The 27111-nt window shown below is 40.3% G+C and overlaps 2 protein-coding genes across 3 annotated transcripts in view; one reads left to right on the top strand and one right to left on the bottom strand.

Annotated features, from left to right (window-relative positions):
• The window catches only part of washc5 (WASH complex subunit 5), a 28561-nt gene extending 9748 nt beyond the window's left edge, over nt 1-18813 (top strand). For both annotated transcript variants that reach the window (XM_017719814.2, XM_017719813.2), the window contains exons 10-29: nt 1173-1300; nt 1461-1590; nt 3211-3323; nt 3871-4037; nt 5275-5350; nt 5476-5586; nt 7262-7402; nt 8997-9077; nt 9171-9272; nt 9394-9573; nt 10234-10358; nt 11806-11968; nt 12773-12875; nt 12970-13049; nt 13148-13251; nt 14613-14742; nt 15549-15645; nt 15747-15900; nt 17702-17789; nt 18536-18813. In XM_017719814.2, the coding sequence (XP_017575303.1) occupies nt 1173-1300; nt 1461-1590; nt 3211-3323; nt 3871-4037; nt 5275-5350; nt 5476-5586; nt 7262-7402; nt 8997-9077; nt 9171-9272; nt 9394-9573; nt 10234-10358; nt 11806-11968; nt 12773-12875; nt 12970-13049; nt 13148-13251; nt 14613-14742; nt 15549-15645; nt 15747-15900; nt 17702-17789; nt 18536-18592 (2330 nt within the window). In that variant the 3' untranslated portion in view covers nt 18593-18813. The remainder of the gene's footprint in view (nt 1-1172; nt 1301-1460; nt 1591-3210; nt 3324-3870; nt 4038-5274; nt 5351-5475; nt 5587-7261; nt 7403-8996; nt 9078-9170; nt 9273-9393; nt 9574-10233; nt 10359-11805; nt 11969-12772; nt 12876-12969; nt 13050-13147; nt 13252-14612; nt 14743-15548; nt 15646-15746; nt 15901-17701; nt 17790-18535) is intronic.
• A 673-nt stretch (nt 18814-19486) lies between these two features.
• The window catches only part of adam22 (ADAM metallopeptidase domain 22), a 143954-nt gene continuing 136329 nt past the window's right edge, over nt 19487-27111 (bottom strand). Inside the window, exon 31 of the mRNA XM_017719809.2 lies at nt 19487-25329. Coding sequence (XP_017575298.1) covers nt 25309-25329 — 21 coding nt within the window. The 3' untranslated portion in view covers nt 19487-25308. The remainder of the gene's footprint in view (nt 25330-27111) is intronic.

A 27111-nucleotide genomic window follows, 5' to 3' on the forward strand; every position in this document is an offset into this window, starting at 1 on the left:
AGTATTGGGTTAGGCTCACGGTGATATTTCATATATTACCCAGGTTGGGCTCAGGTTTGTTTTCTAATAGGGGATTTTATGTCGTAGGAGTGGAAATTCCCCGATTCAATTATTATTCAGAGGCTGGGATGTGATTACAAAACGATTATCGATGCATCTTTTTTTCTATACAGGATTTCTTTTTTCTCACTGTGTGAAAAACTTGGTACTTTTAAAGCAAAGTTTTTGTAATGATCTATAATTAATTTACTTTCAATACCTTTTATTAATAAAACAAAGCGAAGTGATGTGGCAGGTGAACTGTAATGCTTTCATTCACTGCTCTTGTTTGGAGCACATGAGACGCTGCTGCCACTCATCAGTGATAAAACATGCAGTTGTGTGTGCGTGTGTAGGGGGTGGGGGATGGGGTTGAGGGGGTGCTGTGTCAGTAAAATAACTTCGAGACTAGACACTGTATATCGGCTGTACAACATGGCATGAAAGCCCTGGTTCACAAAGATTGAAAAGGCAAAGAGAGAGATTTAAGACAAACGTTTGGAGATTAATTATGACTTATTCACATTTCTTAGCACTGCAGTTGATTTCCTTGTATGTTAAATCTGCAACGAGAGACTGTCAAACACTAAAAGGTTGCGAAGATGAAGTCAGCGTCTCTTTCAAATTGTCCCTTTCCACCTTAAATGGTGGCGCATTTCGCAGTTTGGCCGCTTCGTTCGAAATCTCTTCAAACGTGGAGCGGTTGCAATAAGTCTCTTCTAATTTTTGTACAGAAACATCTGCCTACATGTTTGAGGTCTCAGCAGCGCGAAATTGTGATAAATTTCATGTTCAATTGATGCAGAAGTCGCATGAATTCTGATCTGGCTGTTCAAACTGAGTCGCATTGCCTCAGATCAGACATGTGTCAGGTTTCAGTACCACATATGAAAGCATCTTAAGTCAGAAAATGTGAGATTCAGTGTGATTTTTGCTGTTCACACTGCCACACAGACGACACATCTGTGTCAGTTATGGAGTAAAAGACTTGGGCCTCTTTTCCCTGCTGTGTGAACATAGTCTTAGTGATTGTTTAGGAGCAGTTCTGCTTTTTTATAGCCTCGTGACAAAGTTTTGTGAAGAATGTGGCTTGTTAATTAATCTTTACATGCTTATCCGTTTGTGCCTAATAGCTTATGACCCAAACAACAAGAGGCTTCGTCAAATCAAGGATCAAGCGATTAATGACTCCAAATACAACCCCAAGATTCTGTTCCAGCTGCTCCTGGACACAGCTCAGTTTGAGTTCATACTGAAAGAAGTGAGTGCATTGCTAAATGAAATACATTAAGTAACTCCTTCATTAAAAAAGCCACAAGTCCCATGGTTAGTTTTTAACTGTGGGCTGGGATAAAACTGATAACGGTTTTAAATGCAGTGCATGTCAACAGTTGTCTCACCCTTCATGTTTTATCATCCAGATGTTCAAGCAGATGTTGGTGGAAAAACAGCTGAAGTGGGAGAGCTATAAGAAGGAGGGATCGGAGAGGATGACTGAACTGGCAGAGGTTTTCTCTGGGGTCAAGCCTCTCACCAGGGTGGAGAAAAATGGTTAGATGATCACTTCTGTTAAACCAGGCTGTTTGACACTTGAAGATCATTATGAATTTACACCGATCAGGCATAACATTATGACCACATTATGATAATCTCTCTCAAACATTTTAAAAATGATTTAACTGTTTTTGCCCCGCTCTCTCCTACAATACATAATAAACTGTTCCATATAATACAATAAACCATCTGTTTCTCTGATATTTTGTTATGCCCCTTTACCCTGTTCTTCAGTGGTCAGGACCCCCAAGGACCCTCACAGAGCAGGTACTATTTGGGTGGTGGATCATTCTCAGCCCTCAGTAACACTGACGTGTTGGTGGTCAGATTCACTCAGACCAGCACAGCACACACAAACACCACCATCACGTCAGTGTTACTGAGGGCTGAGAATGATCCACCAAATGATACCTGGTCTGTGGGTTCCATGGGGGTCCTGACCACTGAAGAACAGGGTAAAAGGGGGCTAACAAAGTATCAGAGAAACAGATGGACTACGGTCTGTAACTGAAATCAGCAGTATTAATTTTGCTGCAGTAACAGCCTCTACTCTTACGGCAGTTAGGTGTTGGAACATTTCTATGAGGATTTTATTGAGCATTTTACAAGAGCATTAGCAGGGTCAGCAGGTACTGATGTTGGAAGATTAGATGTGGATCACTCCAGTTCATCCCAAGGGTACTGGATGGAGCTACATCACCCAAGAGAATGTAGTCTTGCTCCACAGCCCAATGCTGGGGACTTTATAGCTGACAGTTGGCATTGAGCGTGGTGACCTTAGACCTTAGTGTGGTTGTTCTAGAGCAGGGGTGTCAAACTCAACCAGTAAAAGGGGCCATATTAAAAAATCTCATCAAAAAAAGTTTTCATTTCATTTTTAGTTAATGTTGTGCTGTAATCCCAACAGGCCATTATTCATTCACTTGTAATAACCTTGAAATATTACATGGACACTTATGGACAAATATTTAAAAATTTAAATGTCCCCAGGATCTCAGCCTTTAAACCTACCTATTTGCTTGAACTAGACATCTGGCATCCTTTCTTTGAGGCAAGTTCATCAAGGGCTCAATTTCTGAGCTGCTGAGCTAATTTTAAGCGTTCATATTGGCTGAACTGCAGCTGAAATGGATTTTGGTGATATGCATGCACAGAATTGTGTAGAATTGAGGTGTAACTGCTGTACCATAATCTGTTGTTGGAGTAGGAGAGTTGGCGCACATTATGTTGCCGTGCATGCTGGGAACTGTAGTGCAATGCACTGTCAAACAGGCTAATGTTAATAGAACATTAGAATACTTTTGCAGGCCAGATAGGATTGTGTGACGGGCCTGATCTGGCCCCCGGGCCTTGTGTTTGACGCATGGGTTCTAGACTGTACCATTAGCATTAACAGTGCTTTTCTGTGAAGATTGCACAAGTATTAAGTGGATAAGTGTGCAATGAGTGACCTCTAAAGTCACTGAATTCTCTAATTAGAAGAGTCATCTGGATCATTTTGGTCATAAAGTGCATCATAAAAAAGACTTATTGGGTCTGAAACAACAACCAGTGCAACTGCATATGTAACCGATTCAACGTCAGCCTTATCATTGTATCCTCTGTTTGCCTCCATAGAGAACCTGCAGGCTTGGTTCAGGGAAATCTCCAAACAGATTGAGTCCCTGAACTATGAAGATTCCACAGCAGCAGGGAGGAAGACTGTGCAGCTCATTCAGGCTCTCGTGGAGGCAAGAACCACTTTCATATTTAATCACTTGTACGCTCAGCTGCTTGGAATAAGCTAACCGCGTGAAGCAAGAAATGCTGATTCATAAAGAAAACATTTTTTTATTTATTTTGAATATTCCAAATCTATAGTACAGCAGTTTCGTCTAAATCAGAAATTCTCAGGCCTTTTATTGAATTTTATTGGCCACTGAAGTTTCAGTTTTTATAAATATCAATAAATATAAATAGAAAATGGTTTGCAGTATAAAAACACAAAATCTCATAGACCCATATTTGTATCACAAAAGAACATAGAACACAGATGTTGAAAGTGAGACATTTTACCATTTCATGAAAAACATGAATTCATTTAAAACTTGGTGGGGCAACAAATCTGAAAAGTTGGGACGGAGCAACAAAAGGCAGGAAAAGTAAGTACTAATAAAAAAGAGGAGCAGTCTCATGACTGTGTATAAGAAGAGCCTCTTAGAGAGGCAGTCTGTCAGAAGCAAAGATGGGCAGAGGTTCACCAAACCTCTGATCATCTTTCTAAACATTACCTTATAGGTGCAAGAGTTCCACCAGCTGGAGTCCAACCTGCAGGTGTGCCAGTTCCTGGCCGACACGCGCAAGTTCCTGCACCAGATGATCCGCACAATCAACATCAAAGAGGAGGTGCTGATCACCATGCAGATTGTGGGGGATTTGTCCTACGCCTGGCAACTTATAGACAGGTAATATCTGCAAAATTAAAGCAGAGTGTTCATTAAAGCTGTCGACCAGTCGAGACACGTTTGGTGTATGATTTTTGACTTTAGCTGTGAGGCTCATGTATCTAACGAGGAACAAAAGCACACATCCCTCAAAATCTTTTTGGACAAAATAGACCCCGTAACATTAACCTGATAGCTCCAGTGCAAAACATCAGAAACCTTGACTAAACCTTGACTAATTGATACAGGTGAAATACTGTGTAGATCAGGGTTTTTGGTGAGCCCTGTCAGTAAATGAACTCATTGCTCACTAATGCTATGCATGGAGTAAAGGAGCACACTTACAGTCATATGCCAACAGTCTAATGAAAATAAGTTAACACATCCTCCACAGAGAACACAAGTACTGTATGGGGAACAACATAAAAAGCAGCCTGAACAAAAGTTATTGTGCATTTTATGTTTCATTTTTTTCAATGTTATACTGCCATATTTGTTTGTTAACTTTGTATTTATAAAAGCAGCAAAACATGTAACTTGACTGTTCTAATTTTGCATATAACTGTATGCCTACAGTCAAATACTACAAAATTTGAACACCCCGGTCAAATTCAGTTAATTCAGGACTAATTCTAAACCAGCCTTACTCTTACATAAACAGAAGAGGCTGTAGAATTCTGCAAATAACAAACACTGCCTCAATAAAGGCAGACATAGTCGAATAAAAGACATGCCTGTTTAGTTAAAACTCCTAAATGTCATTACTGAAGTGTTAGGCTGAGTTCACATTAACAGGCTGAAGTGGCACAAATCCGATTTTTAACCCTAATGTGACTCAGATCTGATGTTTTCAGGCCTGTGTGGACACAAATCTGATCTTTTCAAATCCGACCTGAGCCACTTTCATATGTGGTCCTAGATCAGATACATACCTTAATGTGACGCTCAGATCAGAATTCATGTGCCTTTTTTCCACCGCGCCATCATTCAGTGTTACTCTGGCAGCACCGCCAAACAGAAGTTAAAGCCTGTAAACAGTGGAAAAGCAGCTCATCTCACCTTTTTCTCCTTTGTCTGGCTCTAATAATGAAGCTGAGAGCTGATCAGAGTTAATGATCTTCTCAGTGAATCTCGTTAGTTTGTACTGTGATGATGCAGTGATTAAGTCACGTGATGTCATTACATTTTTTAGGTAATGTATATGTGATGCCTGAATGTTTCTGTGAAATCTTTGCTCATTTGTTTCAACTTTTCCCAGCTTCACCTCCATTATGCAGGAGAGCATCCGTGCAAGCCCCTCTATGGTGACCAAACTTCGAGCAACCTTTCTGAAGGTGAGCCAGTCGAGTGTTGGTGAAGAGCATTGAATGTTGGTAAACTTAAATAGCATGCTTCACTCTACATACTCTCACTTTACATAAAAGTACTTACACATGGAAAATTTGTGTCCATTGAACAGTTGGCTTCAGCCCTGGACCTTCCACTAATGCGCATCAATCAGGCCAACAGCCCAGATCTGCTCAGCGTGTCCCAGTTCTACTCCGGAGAGCTGGTGGCTTATGTCAGAAAGGTAATGGGGAAGTCCTTCATGCCTTGGGTGTTATTATGGGGTCAGCGCTGTCTCTGTGGTGTCTCATTATAAGGACAGCTCCAATTGTTATGCAATAAATCGATGAAAGCTAGTAGGCAGCAATTAGCATGATCTTATTTGCTTAACCCTTGAAGTCAAAAGTTAGGCATAATTGTTATTTACAATACATTCAATTAGTTCTGGACGATTTTCATGATTAATTCGGTTAATTTGAGTGAATGTTTTCACACGAGGTTAGAAATGCGACATTCGAGTTTGTGCAAGTTTCCATTGCTTATACTTTCATTAAAATACCAACAAAAGCTATTTTCAAATTTTCAAGACGTACAAAAAATGCACCTTAATTGAAAAACGGTGCCTGTTGCAGGTTTGTGTGCAGACCTCAGCCGCACGCGGTAGAAAAAAGCACACAAACACTCCAAGATTGAGGCCACAGCGGTTCAAGAAGAAGAAAGGTGGGAACATCAGTTAAGTGGGATGGAACTGTAGGACGAATCTGTTCCAGCACTTACGACACAAACACCCAGTAGAGTTTTCAGTGCGGCTAGGATCGTTGTTACCTGTCAGAGGTTCATCTCTCAAGCTTGTCTTCCTTTCAAGAAACCTGTAAAGATCTTTTGCACTTTTCTTAAAGTAATGCTTTCACATTATTTAATGTGAGAGTTGCTTGTGAGCTTTGAGGAAGCTGCTTGTTATACTTAAAAGAATATCACAAATTTAATTTTGTTGAGTCCCTTGAAAGGATATTTAAAAGTACTCACTATTTGCACAATTGCATAATGAATTAATTTAATAATTCTTAAGAAATTGTCTTTTTTTCAATGGCATTACGCAAAAACCAAAAAAATCGAAATCAAGAATTGTTAATAAATTTGAAAATAATCAAGATTTAACTTTTTTGCAATATCGCCCAGCCCTACATTCAATAACATGTAACTGTGTACTATTAATTACATAGTTATTTAGGTCTATTTACATCACATTATTGCTTGAATGTCATTATACAGTTACGGAATTACTTAGAAGATGAGGTACATACTTAATGAGATTTATGTTTAAGTTCAGGATTAAGAGGGTTCCAGTCTACGACTTCTTTGTCATTTTGATGTGAGAAAATAGTGAAATAAAAAGGATTTTTTTTCTTCTGCAAAACAAGACATTTGAAATTCAAATTATGATTAAATATCTCCTGGTCTGCTAACAAACACTAGTGCTGTGTGAATTGAAAGCCTGAATTTCTATAGAATTTCTTTGGTTGTTTCAAAGAGCTACAAGTGAGAAACAGGCTGTATATTAATTGGCTCCCTCCTCCCTACGTAGTGCTCTATGTAGTTCATGAAACAACAACTTCTGCATCCAAACAGTGCATTATATATCAATAGAAAAGCATTTGGGACTCAGTCATATGCTGCATTTAACATTTAATAACTTGAGTGTGGAAGCCATAGTTTTATGACCTACATAGCACATAGAGAGTAGGAAGCCATTTAATACTCCAACATGAGTAAACAGAGCTTTTCAAAGCATATACTGTACACCATGGAGACGTAGGAGGGTTAATGGTAACTGGTAGCTATTAGTTGTCATTCATTATTAGCACTTTTGCTGTTCCTGTAAACATTGGTAACGTTGACCTTTCTTCACTCCTGTTCAGGTCCTGCAGATCATTCCAGAAAGCATGTTTACCTCCCTGGCCAAAATCATCAAGCTGCAGATCCATGACATCATGGAGGTGCCCACACGCCTGGACAAGGACAAGCTGAAGGAATACGCCCAGCTCGGGGCTCGATACGAGGTGAGAGTTTGGTTTTCCTGCTCTTTCAGGCTATTTTGGCTCAGCTTGCTTTAACCACCACTGAAGAAGGCCTAAAACTTTATAATTGATTTACAGCACTGTGTGAAAGTTTTAGGCGTTTAAGCACATTTTTAAACAATTGACCTCAGCAGTGAGTTTATCACAATATACATTAGAATAAAGTCATGTTCATAATTCAAATAAACAGAAAGACAATAAAAAGAAACAGGAATTTCTTGGGTCCATATTTTTCCTTGACACCTTCACAGCCGCCACAGAGACTTGTTAATATCATCAATTACATCATGAGCTCAATTTACTGAAGTACTGATTCAAACCAGGAGCTGCTTTTTAACTACATATAATACTGGGCTTCCTCGAGGAGAGGCTTGGAGATGGGTAAACAAACACACTAACACCCAGGGGAAAAAAAATTATTCATTAATCATTATTAATTAGTGTTCTATACATTTTGTTTATTCAGATATTAACACTTTTCTCAGCAAATAAACACAAACTACACAAATAAATAGATTTTGAAAATGTGTCTTGCCTAAGACCTTCGTACAGTACTGTATATCAAAGACAGATGTATTATAATGCTTTACCAGCAGGTCCCTGATCTGTTGTAGGAGTGAGCTTTTCACAGATAAGACATTTGAAATACTTCAGCATGTACACAGATTAGACACAACATTCTGACCCCCTCCTCGTTTCTGCGCTCATTGTCCATTTTATCAGCTCCACTTACTGTATAGCTGCACTTTGTAGTTCTACAGTTACAGACTGTAGTCCATCTGTTTCTCTGATACTTTGTTAGACCACTTTTACCCTGTTCTTCAGTGGTCAGGACCCCCATGGACCCTCACAAAGCAGGTACTATTTGGCTGGTGGATCACTCTCAGCACTGCAGTAACACTGACGTGGTGGTGTGTTAGTGTGTTGAGCTGGTCTGAGTGGATCAGACAAAACAGTGCTGCTTTTTAAACACTGTGTCCACTCACTGTCCACTCTTATTAGACACTCCTACCTTGTCAAGACTTTACATCTACATCTACATCTACCTTGTAGATGTAAAGTCAGAGACGACAGCTCATCTGCTGCTGCACAGTTTATTGGCCATCCTGTAGTCCTTCATCAGTGCCCACAGGACGCTGCCCACAGGACGCTGCCCACAGGACGCTGCCCACAGGACGCTGTTGGCTGGATATTTTGGGTTGATGGAGTTTTTAAAAACTCCACCAGCACTGCTGTCTGAGCCACTCATACCAGCACAACACACACTAACACACCACCACCATGTCAGTGTTACTGCAGTGCTGAGAATCATCCACCTTCCAAGTAGAACCTGCTCTGTGAGGGCTTATTGGGGTCCTGACCACTGAAGAACAGGGTAAAAGGGGGCTAACAAAGTACCAGAGAAACAGATGGACTACAGTCTGTAACTGTAGAACTACAAAGTGCAGCTATACAGTAAGTGGAGCTGATAAAATGGACACAGTGTAGAAACAAGGAGGTGGTCATAATATTCTGTGTATATGTTGTTAAATTTCTATTTTGATACGTTTGTTTATGTGTTTGTTTGTTTTTGCAGGTTGCCAAACTCACTCATGCCATTTCAATCTTCACTGAAGGAATTCTGATGATGAAAACGACTCTTGTTGGAATCATCAAGGTTTGACAAATTTCAAACTCCACTTTTTGATTTTTGGTTATTTACTGTCAGAGTAAAATGAAGTAAGACTTAATGGAGTATGTGTGGGTGTAGGTGGACCCCAAGCAGCTTCTGGAGGACGGTATAAGGAAGGAGCTTGTGAAACGTGTTGCTTATTCCCTACACAAAGGCCTCATCTTCAACCCCAAAGCTAAAGTAAGAACACATTTTTCATCCAGCTAGCAAATGTGACTGAAAGATTAAAAAAATATGGAATGTATAAATAAATAATAATATATAAAAAATGACACATTCACACTAAATGGCTCTTTTACAGCCCAGTGAGCTGATGCCTAAGCTGAAGGAAATGGCTGCCACTATGGACGGCTTCTACCGCTCTTTTGAGTACATCCAGGACTACGTCAGCATCTACGGCCTGAAGATCTGGCAGGAGGAGGTGTCACGCATCATTAACTACAACGTGGAGCAGGAGTGCAACAGCTTTCTCAGAACAAAGGTTTCCCCATACTTCTTATTCTGCTTATTTTAGTCTGTATTTATTGTTATTTCATTGGCCTCAGGTCTGTTTACTGACTGGTATGCTGGGCTGTTTCCTGCTATAATAGGTTTAACAAGTCCCCCAGGCATCCCTTAAGGGGGTCCCATCAGTATGTAGACAGCAAGACTGAGGGAGCCCCACATTCATTCATTCATTCATTCATTCATATATCGTTGCTGTCAGAACAAACCTCGTATCTCCAAATTGGTAACTTTACAGGAGAAGCAAAAAGCATACTTTATTTCTAATGTAACTCAATGGAACCAGAATTTTTTGCAAGTTGTTTTTAGTCATTTCTGTTTGTCCATTTATCATGAAATTTACAGACAATGTAAAGAACAACAGGTACTTTTTAATTATATCAAAAACTGAAAAATGTCAAAAATGGAGATACAAGGTTCTGATAACAGCGATATGCAGTTTATTTACAGCTAGTTTTCATTTGAAACTTAAATGTTCAGTTTATTTCACTACTTACTTTATTTTTTGTCATCAAAATGAATTATTAGATGTTTCTATACAAATGAAGTTTATTGCAGTGGGTTAGGAAGCCCTAAGATAGGCAGTTTAGATGCTATCAAGTAACAAGTGTAGGTTTAAACTTATGGTATTTTTCAGATCCAGGACTGGCAGAGCATTCACCAATCAACGCACATCCCCATTCCGAAATACCCACCAGTCGACGAGTCTGCCACTTTCATTGGCCGCCTTTGCAGAGAGATCTTGAGGATCACCGATCCAAAGTAAGTTGATAGAAATGTGTGTGGAATCATTTCCAGTAAATAAAGTAGTAAACACTAATTTACTAAAAAACAAACACGTGGTGTCTGAAGTTTCTGTAGTTCTCACTGGAACTGCAAGGCTAAGTAGTAGATGGTTACATCCCAAAAATTAGCATTGTGCAAAGTGCCCAACTAAATTATCACGTACTTGCTACAAACTGCACAGAGTTGTAAAGTAATCTTAGATAGACCTACTTATATGGTTTCTGGACAAAACGTGGCTGCTGTTGCTGTTTAGCCATCTAATGTATGTTTTAAGGAGACCAGATTTGTAAATTGAAAACCAAGGACGTTTCAGGTTCAGTGGTCAATAAAATGTTCAATGTTTTTATATATGAAATAAACAACAGGTACTTTTGTTAAAAATAAATAAAAAAAAGTGGAAACAGCTCAAGATTCATATATTTTGACCATGGTAGCTGTTGTACTGTAATAAACTAAGGTGAAGGCCGACCAGTAAAATTGGATTCTAAGTCCGAAAATCGTACGGTAGCCTAGTGTAGAGTGAAGCTATGGTAAATTATTGATCACTCAATAAAGATAATGGTGGACTGGATTAATGTGGAGTGGGAGAAAATGTTTATTTCTAACTTTCTTTCTCGCAAGATTTGTTACTGGTCGAAATAAAGTACAGTAAAAAGGGTTTCAAAAGTCAGTGAGTCTAGCAGCTTAGGGAGGGATACATGTACCACAAAAGATTTAGTCGTTTTACAAGCCTGTAATTCATATTCATATTAAATATTTTTGCAATAAAAAGGGACTTTGAGAAAAAGGGACTACTGAAAAAAAGACCCGTGACTATAGCCCAGTAGCCAGCCCATAAACACACCCCTGGGTCTGAGAGAGAGAGCTGTTATCAACATATGCCATAGTCATATATGGGTGGCTGTAAAAAGTAATGCAGTTTATATATTAGTAAATTGTACACGATTTGTAGATCACATGGTAGCTACATTCAAGTAGATTGTAAGTCTATATAAATAAGCCTACCTATAACCTGGTCAAGTCCCATAACGTCACCCCTGCTTCTAATCCCTGGGTTTACCTCATGTGTTGAAAAGATGTTTGTAGTGATCTTTGGACTCAGTTGACACTTGCTAGCTTCTGGTCAAGTTTTACACAGCAGTTGTTTCTACCTAGGTGAGAAAGTGGTAGAAGTGATTAGTAGTTATCAGCAGCCAGCCCCTTAAAAGTTAAAAGCTGTTAAAAACAGGCTCATTTCTGAGGACCGCTCCCCAAAAACGGGGACATCTGGTCACAGTAGTATATTTGTATCTGTGTATCTTTATATACGTCTGTGTATCTTCATATACATTTGCTTTGTAGTGTGACTCTAAGCATATTCACCATGACTGTACAATCAATTTTTGGAGCCCTTATTTGACCAACACTCTGCCTCCTTCTTCAGAGCAACAAGTTACATCGATCAGTTGAACACCTGGTATGACATGAGGACACACCAGGAGGTGACCAATAACAGGCTCTTCACAGAGATACAGGACACTTTGGGGACATTTGGTCTGAATGGACTCGACCGTCTCCTCTGCTTCATGATTGTGAAGGAGCTGCAGGTCTGTCTCAAGAAAACAGGGGAAAAATCCTTTTAACCCTTGTGTGATGTTGTGGTCTGTTGGACTCATTTTCAGTGTTTCATAATTATTTCAACCTTAGATTTGTGGCCTTTGCTCATTTTGTGTGAAGAACATATAAAATAACCCATTTTCAGCGTCTTCACTCTGTGTGTGTGTGTGTTCGTGCGTGTGCGTGGGAGGTTGGACTATATCAGTGTGCTGCTGACTGGCTACAGCTGCTAAAGGAGAACCCTACACTGGCCACCTGTGATATTTTAAAAATCTGGTATTTTCACATAAATTATTCTGGCTGTATTGATTTAAAAACAATGTGGTGGGTCCACCAGACCACTGAGTAACAAACACATCAACACAACACAAGGGTTGAACAGCCAATAGGATGCTGTTCAGCATAGTTCAACATTTGTCAATGTGGCTGTAGTTGTAGAACTTTGCAGAAATCCTGATCCTGGATCATCTCTCTATATTTCTGTATTTCAAAGCAACAGAGATTCTTGATTGCAGTTGGTCCATAAGACAGACACACTTTGCCTCGTACAGCTGTAACTTAGTGTTTTAAATTCATGCTTAATGTTTTTTTGAAGGTGCCGTATGGGGTTACTTGGATTCCATGTTAATGCCCTTATATGTCTTAATATTAAGGGGAATAGTTTGGAGACCAAAATTGAATTTACACTATTGTGTAACTGTGAATGTAGTTGATGAGCCAAATGCTTTTTTTAGCCGTGTTGTAGTTTTGTCCATTTTGAGTTTTTGACGAGCTACTGCTTTACTTTTCTCTAGAATTTCCTGACTGTACTTCAGAAGACCATCCTCAAGGACAAAGCTATAGTTGACATTTTCAAGGCCCTGCTGAATGCAGTAAACCCAGTTAAAGGCATTGTGGGTATGTGTGACATCACTACATTTGCAATACAGTTACATTTGACACTGTAGGCTCACAGTGAAATTCTTATATATATTTTTTAATTAATGTGCAGCCACTGCGAGCAAAGTCTACACCAGTGCAATAGCCAAAACACAAAAGATCTGGCCTGCATATCTGGAGTCAATAATGAAGGTATTGAGGTTTTTATTCCAGCAGTGCTTCTGTGCGCATTTTCTTAGCTGTTGTTGCAGCCACGTTAGTAACTATGATGATTTGTATTTGTGTTACAGGTGGGTCAGATGCAGATCTTGAGGCTGCAGATTGCCAATGAGTTGAACTACTCCTGCAAGTTTGACTCCAAACATCTCGCTGCAGCCCTGGAGAATCTGAACAAGTTAGTTTTTTTTTTATTTCAGCTTTTATGCCAGATATTCTTCACTTTTCCCTATTTAGTTGCACTCACAAGTAATAGCTAAATACTCTATTTAGCTCTATAAACTATTCTATAGAGAAGTGCTTAAAATAGTTTGCATAAGGTTTTATGACCACTGAAGAACAGGTAACAAAGTATCAGAGAAACAGATGGACTACAGTCTGTAACTGTAGAACTACAAAGTGCAGCTATACAGTAAGTGGAGCTGATAAAATGGACAAATGAGTCACGATGGTGGTCACGATGTTATGAAATTGCTTCGAAAACTGTGAACACTTCAGCCAAAACTTTGACAACTTGCCCCACAGCTGAGTGTTACCATCACCAGAATAGAATAGAATTAAGAACCATTTGTCTCTGTGTTTGCACACTGTGAAATTAGACCTCTGCATTTAACCCATCCAGGCAGTGTAACACCCACATACGTGCACACTAGTGAACATACACACTAGGGGACAGTGAGCATGCTAGACCAGAGCAGTGGGCAGCCCTATCCACGGCGCCCGGGCAGCATTTGGGGGTTAGGGGCCTTGCTCAAGGGCACATCAGTCATGGACTGTCAGCCGAGGGGATTGAACCAGCAACCTTCCAGCCACAGGGCCGGTTCCCTAACCTCCAGTCCACAACTGAGAGGGTGATTAAAGTATATGGGACTGAAATGATACAGTTCTGTGATTTATACACGCCACTTGATCCAAAAACGCCCAGCATGAGTTATTTTTACTTGCTACATAACATTGACATGATCAGGCCACAAGCATGTCACACTGTCGTGAGTTGTCATGACAGATTTTGTTCAGGAGTGTAACAGTGTCATGTTATCATTACTGTGAGTTGCGATGACAGATGCCTTAAAGTTTGAGGCTAAAAAAACAATTCAGCCTGATTCTGTCAGCCGTTTGAACAGCTGTTCCTATGAACTGGATAGTTAAGCAGCTGATTACGCAAATGTTAACTTCAAGAAGCACTGTCTCTTTTTTAACCACACAGTTAAAGCAACTTCTGCTCTACTGATCCAGTGAAATCATGGTATTTGATGCTATGTCATTTGATGTGATCACGTGATTCATTGTCGCTGTTCTGTTTATGAAATTTGTTCCATGAAGTTGAGACGCTTACAACTGTTTCATGTGGGTGGCAGAACACTTGACATTATGCGACTCAAGGGCAATTTAGTTTCATGTGGGTTTCACTGTGTAAAGCCAGAATTGCTCATGGCAATAAAGATTCTATTCTATTCTATTCTATTCTATTCTATTCTATTCTATTCTATTCTATTCTATTCTGCTTTCCCTCACTTTTTCACTTTAAACATTTTGCAGGTCTCTGCTTGCTGATATTGAAGCGCATTACCAGGACCCGAGTCTGCCTTACCCTAAAGAGGACAACACGCTCCTCTATGAGATCACTGCCTATCTGGAGGCAGCTGGGATACACGACCCCCTGAACAAAGTCAGTAATGTTCATGACTATACACACAACTACTCTGGCAATGAAAAGAAACCAACTAAAAAGAGAGGCAGTTTATACAACTGTTCTGGCCACGCAAGCTGATTGGTTGAGCGTTCTTTTTTACAAACACTGTATCACTCCGTTGAGATGCTGTTGCTAACCAACGACTTTGACAGCTGTAGGAGACACTCAAGCCATTTGAACGTGTTTCCACAACGTGGAATGTGCCACAAACAGAAAACAGACACTCTTAAGATCACATTTGACTGACAACTAAACCTGGAATCAGACAGAAATGAACCGAATACCATTCGCCAAACAAAATGGGCTGTAAGAAGCTTTACAGACTGGCTGGAACAAAAGAACATTTAATACTGATCTGGAAAAACTGAGCTAAACTTGATATTGTGGCAGTTTTATGGCTCAGTCTGATTTGGTCAGACTCTGAAGATCAGACTGCACGTTTGGTGAATGGTATTTGGTTCATTTCTGGCTGATTCCAGGCTGTTTAGGTGTTCCGTCACAGCTGTTGACTGAAAGGCAGCTCAGTGGCCATGACAGTTTTGTGTAAGGAGCCAGAGAACGAACTGCTGACTGTGTAGCGAGTGAGTGGAGTTCGTACTCTGACGTAGCAACAAGCTGCTTGTTAAGGAAAGATATTCATAACGGTTGCTTTTCTGTTGGTTTTGATGATGTGTCATAATCTATACCTCCACTTTAAGTAGCACTACATATTCTGTGGCCATGTAATTGTCCAGTTGTCCAACCATATATGTTAAATCTTTTTTCTACTGCATTAATTTCAGATCTACATCACCACCAAGCGCTTGCCTTACTTTCCCATCGTCAACTTCCTCTTCCTCATCGCCCAGCTGCCCAAGCTGCAGTACAGTAAAAACCAAGGTTCGTTTAAGAGCCTGTACATACTGTCACCGTGTCCAGATAATGACCATATACAAGTAAACGGCCATCCTTGAGCCTAACTGTGGTTTCTGTCTCTGCAGGAATGACGTGCCGGAGGGCGGCTGACCCTGTGGACTGGGTTCCGCTGGTCCTGGGCTTGCTGACTCTTCTGAAACAGTTCCACTCCAGATACACAGAGCAGTTTCTGGCTCTCATTGGTCAGTTCATCCGATCTATTATGGAGCAGTGCACAAGGTAAGGCTGGATTTACTAAACTAAAAATTTAATTTACACAATTTCCCCCAAATGTGGTCAATCAAGACATTATTACTTCTTTTGTTCTGCACTGGAGCTACAAGACTAATACAATACAAGTAATGCAATCTTCTAGCTGCCAATTAGGAATAATCATCAGAAAAACTATACTTTTCAGGTACAAACGCTGCCTCTGTGGTGGTATCCTTAGAGGTACATCTTCAGTACCTTTGGTTTTGGAATGGAATTGAATCATAGGGATTTGCATGGACTTCATACACCCTGTTTTCATTCCTGTGAAGCTATGAAAATGCACATTGATCCTTATAAAGAGAATCTATTGCACCCTTAAAACTTATTAGATTACCAATTGGACCTTGAGTTGGAATTCCACAGATTAAAAAAAAAAAAAAAATCATAATTCAATGGTTGAGATGTAAACAAAGTCATGCAGAATGGTTTGATGTTTTATAGTTCTTTGTTTACGGTGTAAATATAGCCATTTTATTTACAGTCCAGAACGACCTACACGTCTTCTTGGTGTTTACCTGTAATGTTGATGATGGTAAAATCATAGCAAATGGAATAAAAACTTATGGGACTGTTTTGCCTGACAACACCAGCGTGTGTTTCTCAGCATGAACTGAGACGATATGTTTTAGGAAAACACCTCATAACAGAAGTTTCATTTTATGTAATAACCTCCTGTGAGGGAGCTTTTAGAAGCATTGAGCTCTTCATCTGATTCCTGTCAGCACCACTGTGAACAACTGTGACTTGGGAAGTTCTCTAAAATTCTTAATGACTTTGTTTACATCTTAACAATTCAGCGATGTGGAAACTTAAACTTTTGGAATTCCCTTGACTGGCCATTTTGTATCTTTGAGGGTACATTCACACTTTCTACCTGTAGGGATTAAAACACAGGGTGATTTGAAAAGATTCATCAAATTCATCAAAGTGATTTATTTCACAGATCAATGTGAAATCAATGAACTGTAAAATGTTTAAATGAGCATAAAGTTTATTCTGTAATATTATAAGTGAACCTCCTCCAGCTGTACAGACAACAACGCCATAGTCAAGTTCATCCCATACTCGATTGAGCGTGTCGGGTGTCGCTGCACTCACGGCTCTTTCCGTGCGATTTCGCAGATCATCCAGTGTTGAGGAACCAGAGACAAAAGCTCTGAGCTGTTGGAGGTTCACTGCCAATGAAAATCACGCTGCACAGTCATGACGGATTCAGTCTTACTGAAGCATTTTCTGCTCAGGGGTCTCATCTCCTCGCAGACTGAAGGGAGCCATCTTCCACTATGACCCCCTCTTTCACTTGGATTGTGATTGGTTCCTAAGCGCCTCACGGTTGTAAAATTATGGAGCTTTGAAATCGGATTCATCTTTTTGAATCACCCTGTATACCTGGACAGTCCTTTTTTCTGACAGTGCACTTGCCTCATCACATTGAGCACAATTAGACTTACTCATGTGGTTTTACATTATCTATAAATAAAAGTAATAACAGTAGTAGCCGCTCTGAACCTATGTTTATAGATAACAGTGTCAGTGTCAGAAACCTTATAAAGAGTTTAACACCTAGTGAAAATAGTGTGTGACAAAGTATGCAGTTTACACAATGCTAAAAGGTGGCTAACAGCTTCTATTACTTGTTAGCTACATTGGTTTTGTAGCTCCAGTCCTAAACTAAAGAAGCAAACAGATTTCTTAAAAAATAATTCTACGATTAACAGAACCTGTTATGAAAGAAATTATTCAGCCCTATATGTTGCTCCCTACCCAGTCAAAAGATTCCAGACATGCCGTCAGATGTGGTTGGAGCTCTGATGTTGTTAGAGGACTATGTGCGCTACACAAAACTGCCCAGAAAGGTAAGATCTTAACACTTTTCATTAATAGATGCTTATAAATGCAGTACAGATATTCAACAGGCACTAAGGCTATGTTCACATTACAAGCCTGGTTGCTCAAATCTGATCTCTCGGACTCGATGGTTCACACTCGTTTAGGTAAGTGATTCAGATCTGTCATTAATGTGATGAACCGGCTCTGAAATGACCCTCATGAGCTCCTCCTACTCAGTAACGTCACGTGACTGAATCACTGCATCATCAGCACAAACTAACGAGCAGAACGAGCTTCGCTGAGAAGATCATTAACTCTGACCAGCTCTCAGCTTCATTATTAGAGCCAGACGAAGGAGAAAAAGGTGAGATGAGCTGCTTTTCCACAGTTTACAGGCTTGGCACTGCTGCCATAGTAACGCTGTGGAAAACAAGCACATGAATTCCGATCTGAGCGTCACATTAAGGTCACATGGCCACAAATCGGATATGTATCTGATCTAGGACCACATATGAAAGTGGCTCGGTTTTGAAAAGACCAGATTTGTGTCCACACAGCCCTGAAAACATCAGATCTGAGTCACATTAGGACAAAGAATCTGATTTGTGCCACTTCAGCCTGGTAATGTGAACGTAGCCCAAGAGCTTTGTGTTCATACAGATGATACTATCTAGATAATAAATAAACTGATCTACATAAATAGGTAACAGTAGGAAACTGGATTCTGACTGTGTGAAGTGCTGAAGTAGTATTCATGCTTTGTTCTGTACAGGTGGTTGAAGCTCACGTCCCCAGTTTCATTTTCGATGAATTCAGAACTGTGCTGTAATCATTCACTTCATCCAAAATAAGTATCAACTAGTTTGCCTGTTAAAAATCTACAAATCATTTGTGACACCATTTTGCCTTTTTTTTAAGCACTAATGATTCACTGATTTAATTATGAAGTTTAATTACTGTAACATTTTCATATGAAAAAAAAGTTTCATCATATTCTGACTTGGCTCTACAAAATATATAGATGTTCTTGTAATAAAATGTTCTAAATGACTGGTTTTGCTGCCTATTTCATTCCTATACATACCTAACAGTAGTCCATTAAAGCTAAATTAATCATTAGGGCTGTAACCGCCTGACAATTTAGCTGACAGTTAATTGCAGTGTACATAACTGTGAACAACCGTTTGTCTTCTTTGGCCATTTTTACACGACTATTAAAGTACAACATTAAAGTGGCCAGACTGCTATGTTGCTTAGCTCACTGCTACCCTTTAAATGTGTTATAGTTAGCTATACATTTGCATGTTTTTTTTGGGGTTTTTGAAAAATGGTTATAATATAATAAATAATGTTATAATAGTCTTTGCTGAGATTTAATTAAGGCATTAAGTCCCTTGAGGCCATACATTGTTACAAAGTCCCAAACTGGCCATGGTTTAAAAAATAAACAAACAAACAAACAAAAAACTTTCCCTTCCCTTGCAAATGCTGTGGGTTGTGCAACTGAGCACAAAGCATTTTTTTGCGAGGGAACACAACACCGTTGAATTATTATTGTTATTTTTTATTTATTTATTTTTTTGCAGAGGTAATTCAGAGACTCCATGCATTATAGTGATTTTACTATGTGTAAGGGGGGTTTAGGGTGGAAGTGCACCCTAAAATCAGAGCAGCACACGGCTTCTCGTCGCTCATTGCTTTCACTTTATCACACTCACAGATGTCATGTCAATGAAAGTTTTATTTTGTATTAAATATATTACAATACTGAATGATAATTGTAAGAAAAAAAATACGGGCATTGACCTTTTTCAATTGTTAGTATATATACAGCACACTATGGAACAAAACAGCCATGGACAGACTTAGCATTGGATTAAAAGTATAAAACAAAAGAGATGGTTTATGAAACAGACAGTATGATGCGTTAGACTAACGTAAGGCATTTATGAAGCATCCTGAAGCGAACGCTGACTACGAACACTGTGCACTGTTGATGTAGATTTGTTCTCGTTCTCCAACTGAAACAACCCTGAAACAGTTTGTCTTGTTAGAATACTGTTTCTCGCTGATGACGTGATGCTCTATGGATAATAACGTTGTATATGGATGTGTTGTGCGTGGTCCGGAGAAGTTGCGGGTTGTGTTGCTCGGAGGCCTGGTGCACTGTACTCTTCAGTTACATTCAAGAGCATTCATCTGGCTCTGCCTCCCAGCTTTATGGGAGCACACAGCCAGTACTCTGAGAAGCAGTACAGCACGTACTCGCAGCAGGGAATTAGAACTGTCCTATTCATGCTCCACCCACAAATGCATTCAGTGGTAGCAACTGTTGCTGTGTTGGACAAGCTATCCAGAATGTTGACAGAAATCCCACTGAGCGTAAGGAGAAACTGCAGCTGGTCGTGACTCTAAACGCCTTAATTTAAACCCGTTCTGAACGCGAACCCAAATGCAGCTAAACTTGCAAACAAGCAAGTTTCTAGTGAGTTGTATTTTCGGTGAGCCTCAATGTAAACTTGACATTGTGAATATAAATCCACACGCTGCGCTAAAGTTCCTCACGCTACTGCTGCTACTGCAGAAAACCCGGCACATCCTCTGATTCAGGGGCATGTTCACCCACTCCTCAAGCTATTCTGGATCATGTAGGTGTATTCCTTCAAATATAAAAACCATTAAAACACAAACCTGTACATGAAAGATCTAATCTTTTGATAGAAACCATCACTCTTGGGTCAAGTAGCTGACCTCTAAAGAGGATGGAGATGAAACCGTGAAACCCAGGAACTCTTCCAAAGTGCTATTCAGTGTAATATGGATGGATATGGATGCTAGGAGACTAAGGTAAGTGCCAGCAAGGAAAAACTTTTTTTTTCTGTCTGGAAAAAATGTAAAAAAAAAAAAAAAAAAAACAGTAAACAGTTCAGCCTGTAATTTTCTCAGGTGAAGAGAAAGAAAAACACCATGTTTTAAAGTTAAACACAACTTTATCCACAAAAACAAAACTTGTGTTCTGTTGTGAAAAACTCCCAGTTTTAAATTCCCAGCAGTTTGAATGTTCTTTAAAGCTTGTCTACCCCAGCAACAGTTCCTAGAAAAGAACACAATGAGCATGGATAGGCCAGTTACAGTGGACCGACCCAGGGCACAGTAACCGTGAGTATTAGAAGGACAGTGAGATGCTGAAAGTATTGCTTGAGATGTTTGTTTTTTTTTTCCTTCTTTTGGGGTGCCTTTGGGTTCGGCCTTCAGCAAGACTGTGTAGAGCCATGCACTTCTACACTGCCCAGGAAAAGAAGAAGAGGAGTATATGAGAGAGCGAGAGAGAGAGAGAGAGAGAGAAAAAGAGAGAGAGACAGGGAGAGTGAGGGAGAGTGAGGGAGAGTGAGGGAGAGTGAGAGAGAATGAGAGAGAGAGAGAGAGAGAGAGAGAGAGAGAGAGAGAAGCATTAAACATTTCTACACAAAGAGAAACACTTGGGAGATCAACCATGTTGCCAGTCCTGTGGTGTAAAAAGTGAACTGTTCACAAAATAAAAGTCTGCAAAGAAAAAAATCTGTTTCCTAAATCTGTTTACACGAAGAACTATTGTAGTTAATAATCATAATGCACTTAATTTTGGGATTAAATGTGTACATACAAGAATACAGGGGCAGGGGATAAAAGAACATTACAAAGATGCCTTAGAAATACTTCTTACATGTGTTTGAGCGACGCTGTTCAGACGTCGCGGTGACGCTTTGTTGCATGTACAGTCCGAGTGCAGAGAGCGGTAAAGAAACTCGGTGCCCACACTGAGAAACAAACGCATCTTCAGAATACAGACACAGCAGGCTTTAGTGAACATGAAGGCTATTTACAGATGAAGGCCAGGAAGTCGGCCTACCTCACACACGACAAATACAATACTGACCGCACTGGGTGTTCTTCCTCTTAGGTGACCTGAAATGAAATCTCCTGTTTTTCTCAACTGATCCTGTCCTCTGTAAATGTACCACAATGTTGATTTCCATGACATGCAACCTTGTGCATCTTCCTGGATTTAGAAACAGACTGAAAACCTGCTGACCTGATATGCACACAATGGAAGCCGATGGGCAGATGTTGAATTCTGCGGTGCTGTTTGTGCAGTAAAAATGTTTTCAAGTAAAAAAGGAATCATTTGCTACTTGCAAAAAGCATTTTGGAAAAGCAAAAGCAGAGAATTTCAGCCCCCTCACTCCAGAGCTGCTCTGGTGAGGCGAAGCAGAAAATTTTAACGCAGCTGATCCATCATACCCAAGCCACACCCAACAGTGAGTGTGTTTAGATGCACTTAATAATCCGATTATTATTGGATTTCGGCAGTTATCTGATTATTCATGTGGTCGTGTATACAGCACACTCTATAATCTGATAGAGCTGAATTGTAGCTCAGTAATCAGGTTTTCTCTCACTCTGATTTCTTTCGTTTGCTCAGTCTGTGCATGTTTAACACAGCAACCACAAGAAGACAAAACACTTTCGGAGCAAAGCTACATGCTTGATGAAATGAAGATTTTACATATTCTTCAACTTCTATATGACATTTTCATATTTTCCACTAAAGTGACTCAATGTTTAAAAAACAGCAAGGAATGAAGTTTTAGTTTTACATTGTGTTTACATCACGTAACAGGTAACAGGTAGGTTGCCGGTTCAACCCCCAGTACCAACAATCCATGACTGAGGTGTCTGTGAGCAAGACACCTAACCCCCAATTGCTCCCCGGGCGCCGTGGATAGGGCTGCCCACTGCTCCGTGCAAGTGTGCTCACTGTCCCCTAGTGTGTGTGTATTCACTAGTGTGTATGTGGTGTTTCACTTCACGGATGGGTTAAATGCAGAGGTGGAATTTCCCCGTTTGTGGGATTAAAAAAGTATCACTTAAACTTTAAGTTATGAGGCAGATACTGACTTTAATGTTGGAACCACACGGGGGCACAAACCACCTCATGTATGCCTTTATTAATTGTGACGGGGCTCAGCCGGAAGGAAGGAGATCAACGGCGGAAAAAACTGTGTTTTTGGTTGGACCTGCGGGTCTTTCTCTCTCTCTCTCTTACGTTCTTGTTCCCCTTTTGTCAATATTTTGGAGCGCCCATTCCATTGACTGATAAAACCTGAACACTATCATGGACACGGCTTGAGCTGGTCGACCACGGGCTCAAGGCTTGGGCTGACCCCAACCCCTTTCCAGGTGACTTAGAGGCTCGGCAGCAGGTGAGTTGGCCTTTGGTGGGGGTTTCCAACTAGATTTAGGCCTACACTTTTAGTTAGGCTCATGTTTCTTGCTAAAGCGCAACACATAGGGCCAGTCTGCCTTGGTCACAGTCAGGACTCAAAAATCAAACCTAGTTGCATTTTTGCCTTCAAGAAAATGCCGTTTGGTGTGTAAGATGGTTACACAGATAAATCACACAAATAAGATGACGGCCTTAACTACGTTGGTGACACAGACATGAGAGACTGTCTTAGCAAAGCTGTCCATATGAAGTTTTAGCCAAATTTTAAACCCTGAAGCAGCACAGTAATAAAGCAGTTCGATTTGTTTTCTGGTATCCATGGAAATCAGGCGGAAGCCTCCACCTACACCACTAAGCTGGCCAAATTCTTCCCTCTGGAAACCTAGTCCCATCTCTGAAACAACAAATGGTACAGATTAACGTCTTAATTTGCGAGATACCTTTGAGGATTTTGCATGAACGTTTGAAAGAATTCAGCAACTGACCAAAGGCTTCTACAGGTAAGATCCTCAGGTTTTCTGTTCTGTTCTACACACAGGGATGCACAGATTACTGTCCATGGTGATTAACGGTACACTACAGATTAATACCGAGATCAGGCTGAAAAGTGCAGGAGTATTCCTTTAAAAGGTCTCAGCATCCTAAAACCTGGCAAGGCTTCTTTCCGACTTTGCTCAGAAGCAGTCAAGTTGTAATCTAATGGCAAAAGAAATCCCAAAATGAGGACTGAGACTAAGGTTATGGATGACGCAGGCTATGGATGGTCTACAGGATCAGTTCTTCCACGGCAGACTGCTTCTTCAATTTGCACCACAGTACTCCGAAGAACCTGAAGGACGTACAGAGATCATTTCAGCCTATTTGTGTTACATTCACAGAACCCCCCCCACCCCCCCCCCCCCCACCCAATGTGGCTCAGAGCAGACCTCTTCTTTTTCCTAATCCACGACCCCAACTTCCACTTACAGACGTTTCTTTTTCTCCCCGACACTGAAAAACATTTCATCAACAGCTTTTTAAATGACAAACTATTATACATAGGGCACTTCAGGGGAGGATCTATCGCACCGATATTCCGAACAAGTTCACTGCAATGTCCGTCAGTAATAGCACAGCATGTAATCACAGAAATTACGGAGAAGCATCCAAAACCAGCTAGCATTCCGCCATAACCTTTTCAGAACTGCGAACTACAGATCCAAGATGCAGGTAAAGTGGGTGATAAATGAACTCGTTTTGGATGGTGGATCTCAGGGACTTAGGAGACACGAAGATGAGTCGAAATCAAAAATGATGAAGAAGGCAGATTTACATTTTTACGGACGATCCCGATCCATAAAGAACACACGAACATGAACTCACGTTTCTTCTAGAACCTACTGTTTGTAAGTGCAAACAAAGAGGAAAGTAAAGAGAAGGAAACGGAAAAAAAAACAAGCACACATTTCACTCATTGTCTTTGAATTATACATATTTACAGAAATCTCTGAGAAAAGAAGAAAGTAACATTAACAGAATAAGAGATAGTGTAACGGTGAGGGGGGGGGTGGAGGGGGTGGGTGGAGCTGGATGTTGTTATTAGCATCGATGCACTGTATGATGAGCTCAAGCCTAAAAATAAGAAGTAAATCTTATCGGCCTACAGAACTTCCCTCTGAGACATGCGGTCCCCTAGCGTGACTGATCTTTATTAAAATATTATTTTTCGTCGTCGTCTTTAGCACTACAATGAGTCGATAAACATGTATTCTCATGCATACAGTGGAAGTTTCTACAGTTGAACGCGTGCTTTCGAACAACAAAAGTCACATCCGGGGTTGATGACCTTCTCACACCATGGCAACAAGGACACCAATCACAAGACATTTTTGGTGTTTAGGGGCGGGGCTTTATTGTCTCTGCATTATTGGGGGAGTAACTGGGGGGGCATGGCTCACAGTTTGATACCCCGCCTCTTCCGCTGGCTCCTCTACTCAGCGTGGCCGGAGCAGTGCCTGGCTTTACCTTTTGGACCGAAAGCAAAGTTCCCCACTCCCATGTTGGGCGACTGCAGTGGTGGGAGAATGACGGCTGTGCTTTTCCAAAGCTTGGGTTTGCGCCCACCCTCCGATGGACACCGCTGATCCCGGGGGGACTCGAAATAAATTCACCCCTTTCTCCAGTTGTTCCGTTTCGACTTCTCTTTTTTTCTCATTTGTTTCGTTTTTTCTGGTTTGTATAAAAGCGGAGGAGAACGTAGTCCTTAAGGAGATTTTGCAGAGTATTTGCGAGGAGATCCTTTATATTGATGTCTCCCACAGCTGAAAGACAGACAGAAGTGGGAAAAGAAGGAATGTCAGTGATACATAGGGTGAAAAATGTAGTTACAGCCACATAAATTCTATTTCAAGAGCTACAGGTGTCCCCCCCATAAGAGTGTTGTGAAACTCCAAGGTCTTATTCAGATTCCTTGCATTTGTAATTTGAAAAGTTTTGAGTTGATACCTGATATTTTTCATTTGGTTATTTTGTGATTTGTGATATTTCTGCATGTTTTTACTTGTTTTGAATGCTTGTCTCAACAAAATCATTGGCTAACAGAATTATTTAACTGAACTTGCTGGTTAATTTAACTTATTTTGGCCAGTTACATAAAGTAAGATTTAACACATTTGTACACTGTAATTTGTACAGGTGCCAGATTGTTCTGTACTCTGTGTATATATAGTGAGATCTTCAAATATTTGAACATTGATAAAGTTTTTATTATTTTAGTGCTGGTAGCAAGAAGAGCCTGCGTTCGAATCCCTGGCCGGGCGACCAAGGTTCATTCTGTGTGGAGTTTCATGTTCTCCAAACATCTGTGTGGGCTTTGTCCCAAAGCCACGCAGTCAGATCATTCATACACACTAAACTGCCCCTGGGTGTGAGTGTTTGTGTGAATGTATGTCTGTTGGCCCTGTGATGGTCTGGCGACCTGTCAGGGGTGTTTCCTGCCTTCTGCCCAGTGACAGCTGGGATAGCATCCCCCCACCCCCGTGACCCAGAAGGATTAGCGGTTTAGAAAATGTGTGTGTGTGTCTTTTTACCTGTTTAGATGGGCATACTGGAGTTGAAGTTAAATAAATATTTTCAACTTTAATCTGAAATTTACATCCAAACGGTGCAGGAATTACATCCATTTTCTTACACAGCCCCTCATTTTTAATCATGAATTAAACTGTCATTTTTAGCACTTGATTGCAAAGCCTTTGCAGTCAATAACTATGTCCCAATTCATGGGCTGCGTTCTTCATATACGGCCGAGAAATGTGTCCTGAGGACAGAGATTCGTTGCGTGCCAGCAAGGATTTGAGAGCATGGTGGCATCAACAGAGGAGTGAATGGCGGCTGAAGAGACTTTTATATTGAGTTTAAACTGAGGCAAAAGGCTAACAACACAAATGTTTAAAAAAGTCCAATCTCATCAGGTGGTGAATGTAATCGGATACAGACATTTACCCAGATATTATTCTTCTATAACAGATTATTTACAGGATCACCCGCCTCGTTCAATCGGATAGAAATTGTATTCCGAATGGCCTCAACCGGACTAGTCTGTTCCATCTGAGGTGTAATGTATGAAAGTAGTTATTTTTTCACCTGATTTAAATGTAAATACCCTCAAATTAAAGCTAAATGCCTGCACTTTCATACAGTATATTCATATGAAATTTTATATTTATATCCATTATTTAATTTCAACTCCAAAATGCTGTGGTATTCAGCTAAAATAACAATAACTTTGTCAACACCCAAATCTTTTTCCCAACAAGCACTCATTTTTGGCACTCATTCAAAATTCACTCATTTTGAATTTGGTGCCTGCAACATGTTCCAAAGAAGTTGGGACAGGGGCAACAAAAGACTGGGAAAGTTGAGGATTGCTCAAAAAACACCTGTTTGGAACATTCCACAGGTGAACAGGTTAATTGGAAACAGGTGAGTGTAATGATTGGGTATCAAATTCAAAACGAGTGAATATTTGCAAAAAACTATAAAGTTTATCCGTTTGAACATTAAATATCTTGTCTTTGTAGTGTATTCAACTGAATATAGGTTGA

The sequence above is a fragment of the Pygocentrus nattereri genome, chromosome 24, assembly GCF_015220715.1.
Source record: "Pygocentrus nattereri isolate fPygNat1 chromosome 24, fPygNat1.pri, whole genome shotgun sequence".
In the NCBI taxonomy this organism is placed as follows: Eukaryota; Metazoa; Chordata; class Actinopteri; order Characiformes; family Serrasalmidae; genus Pygocentrus; species Pygocentrus nattereri.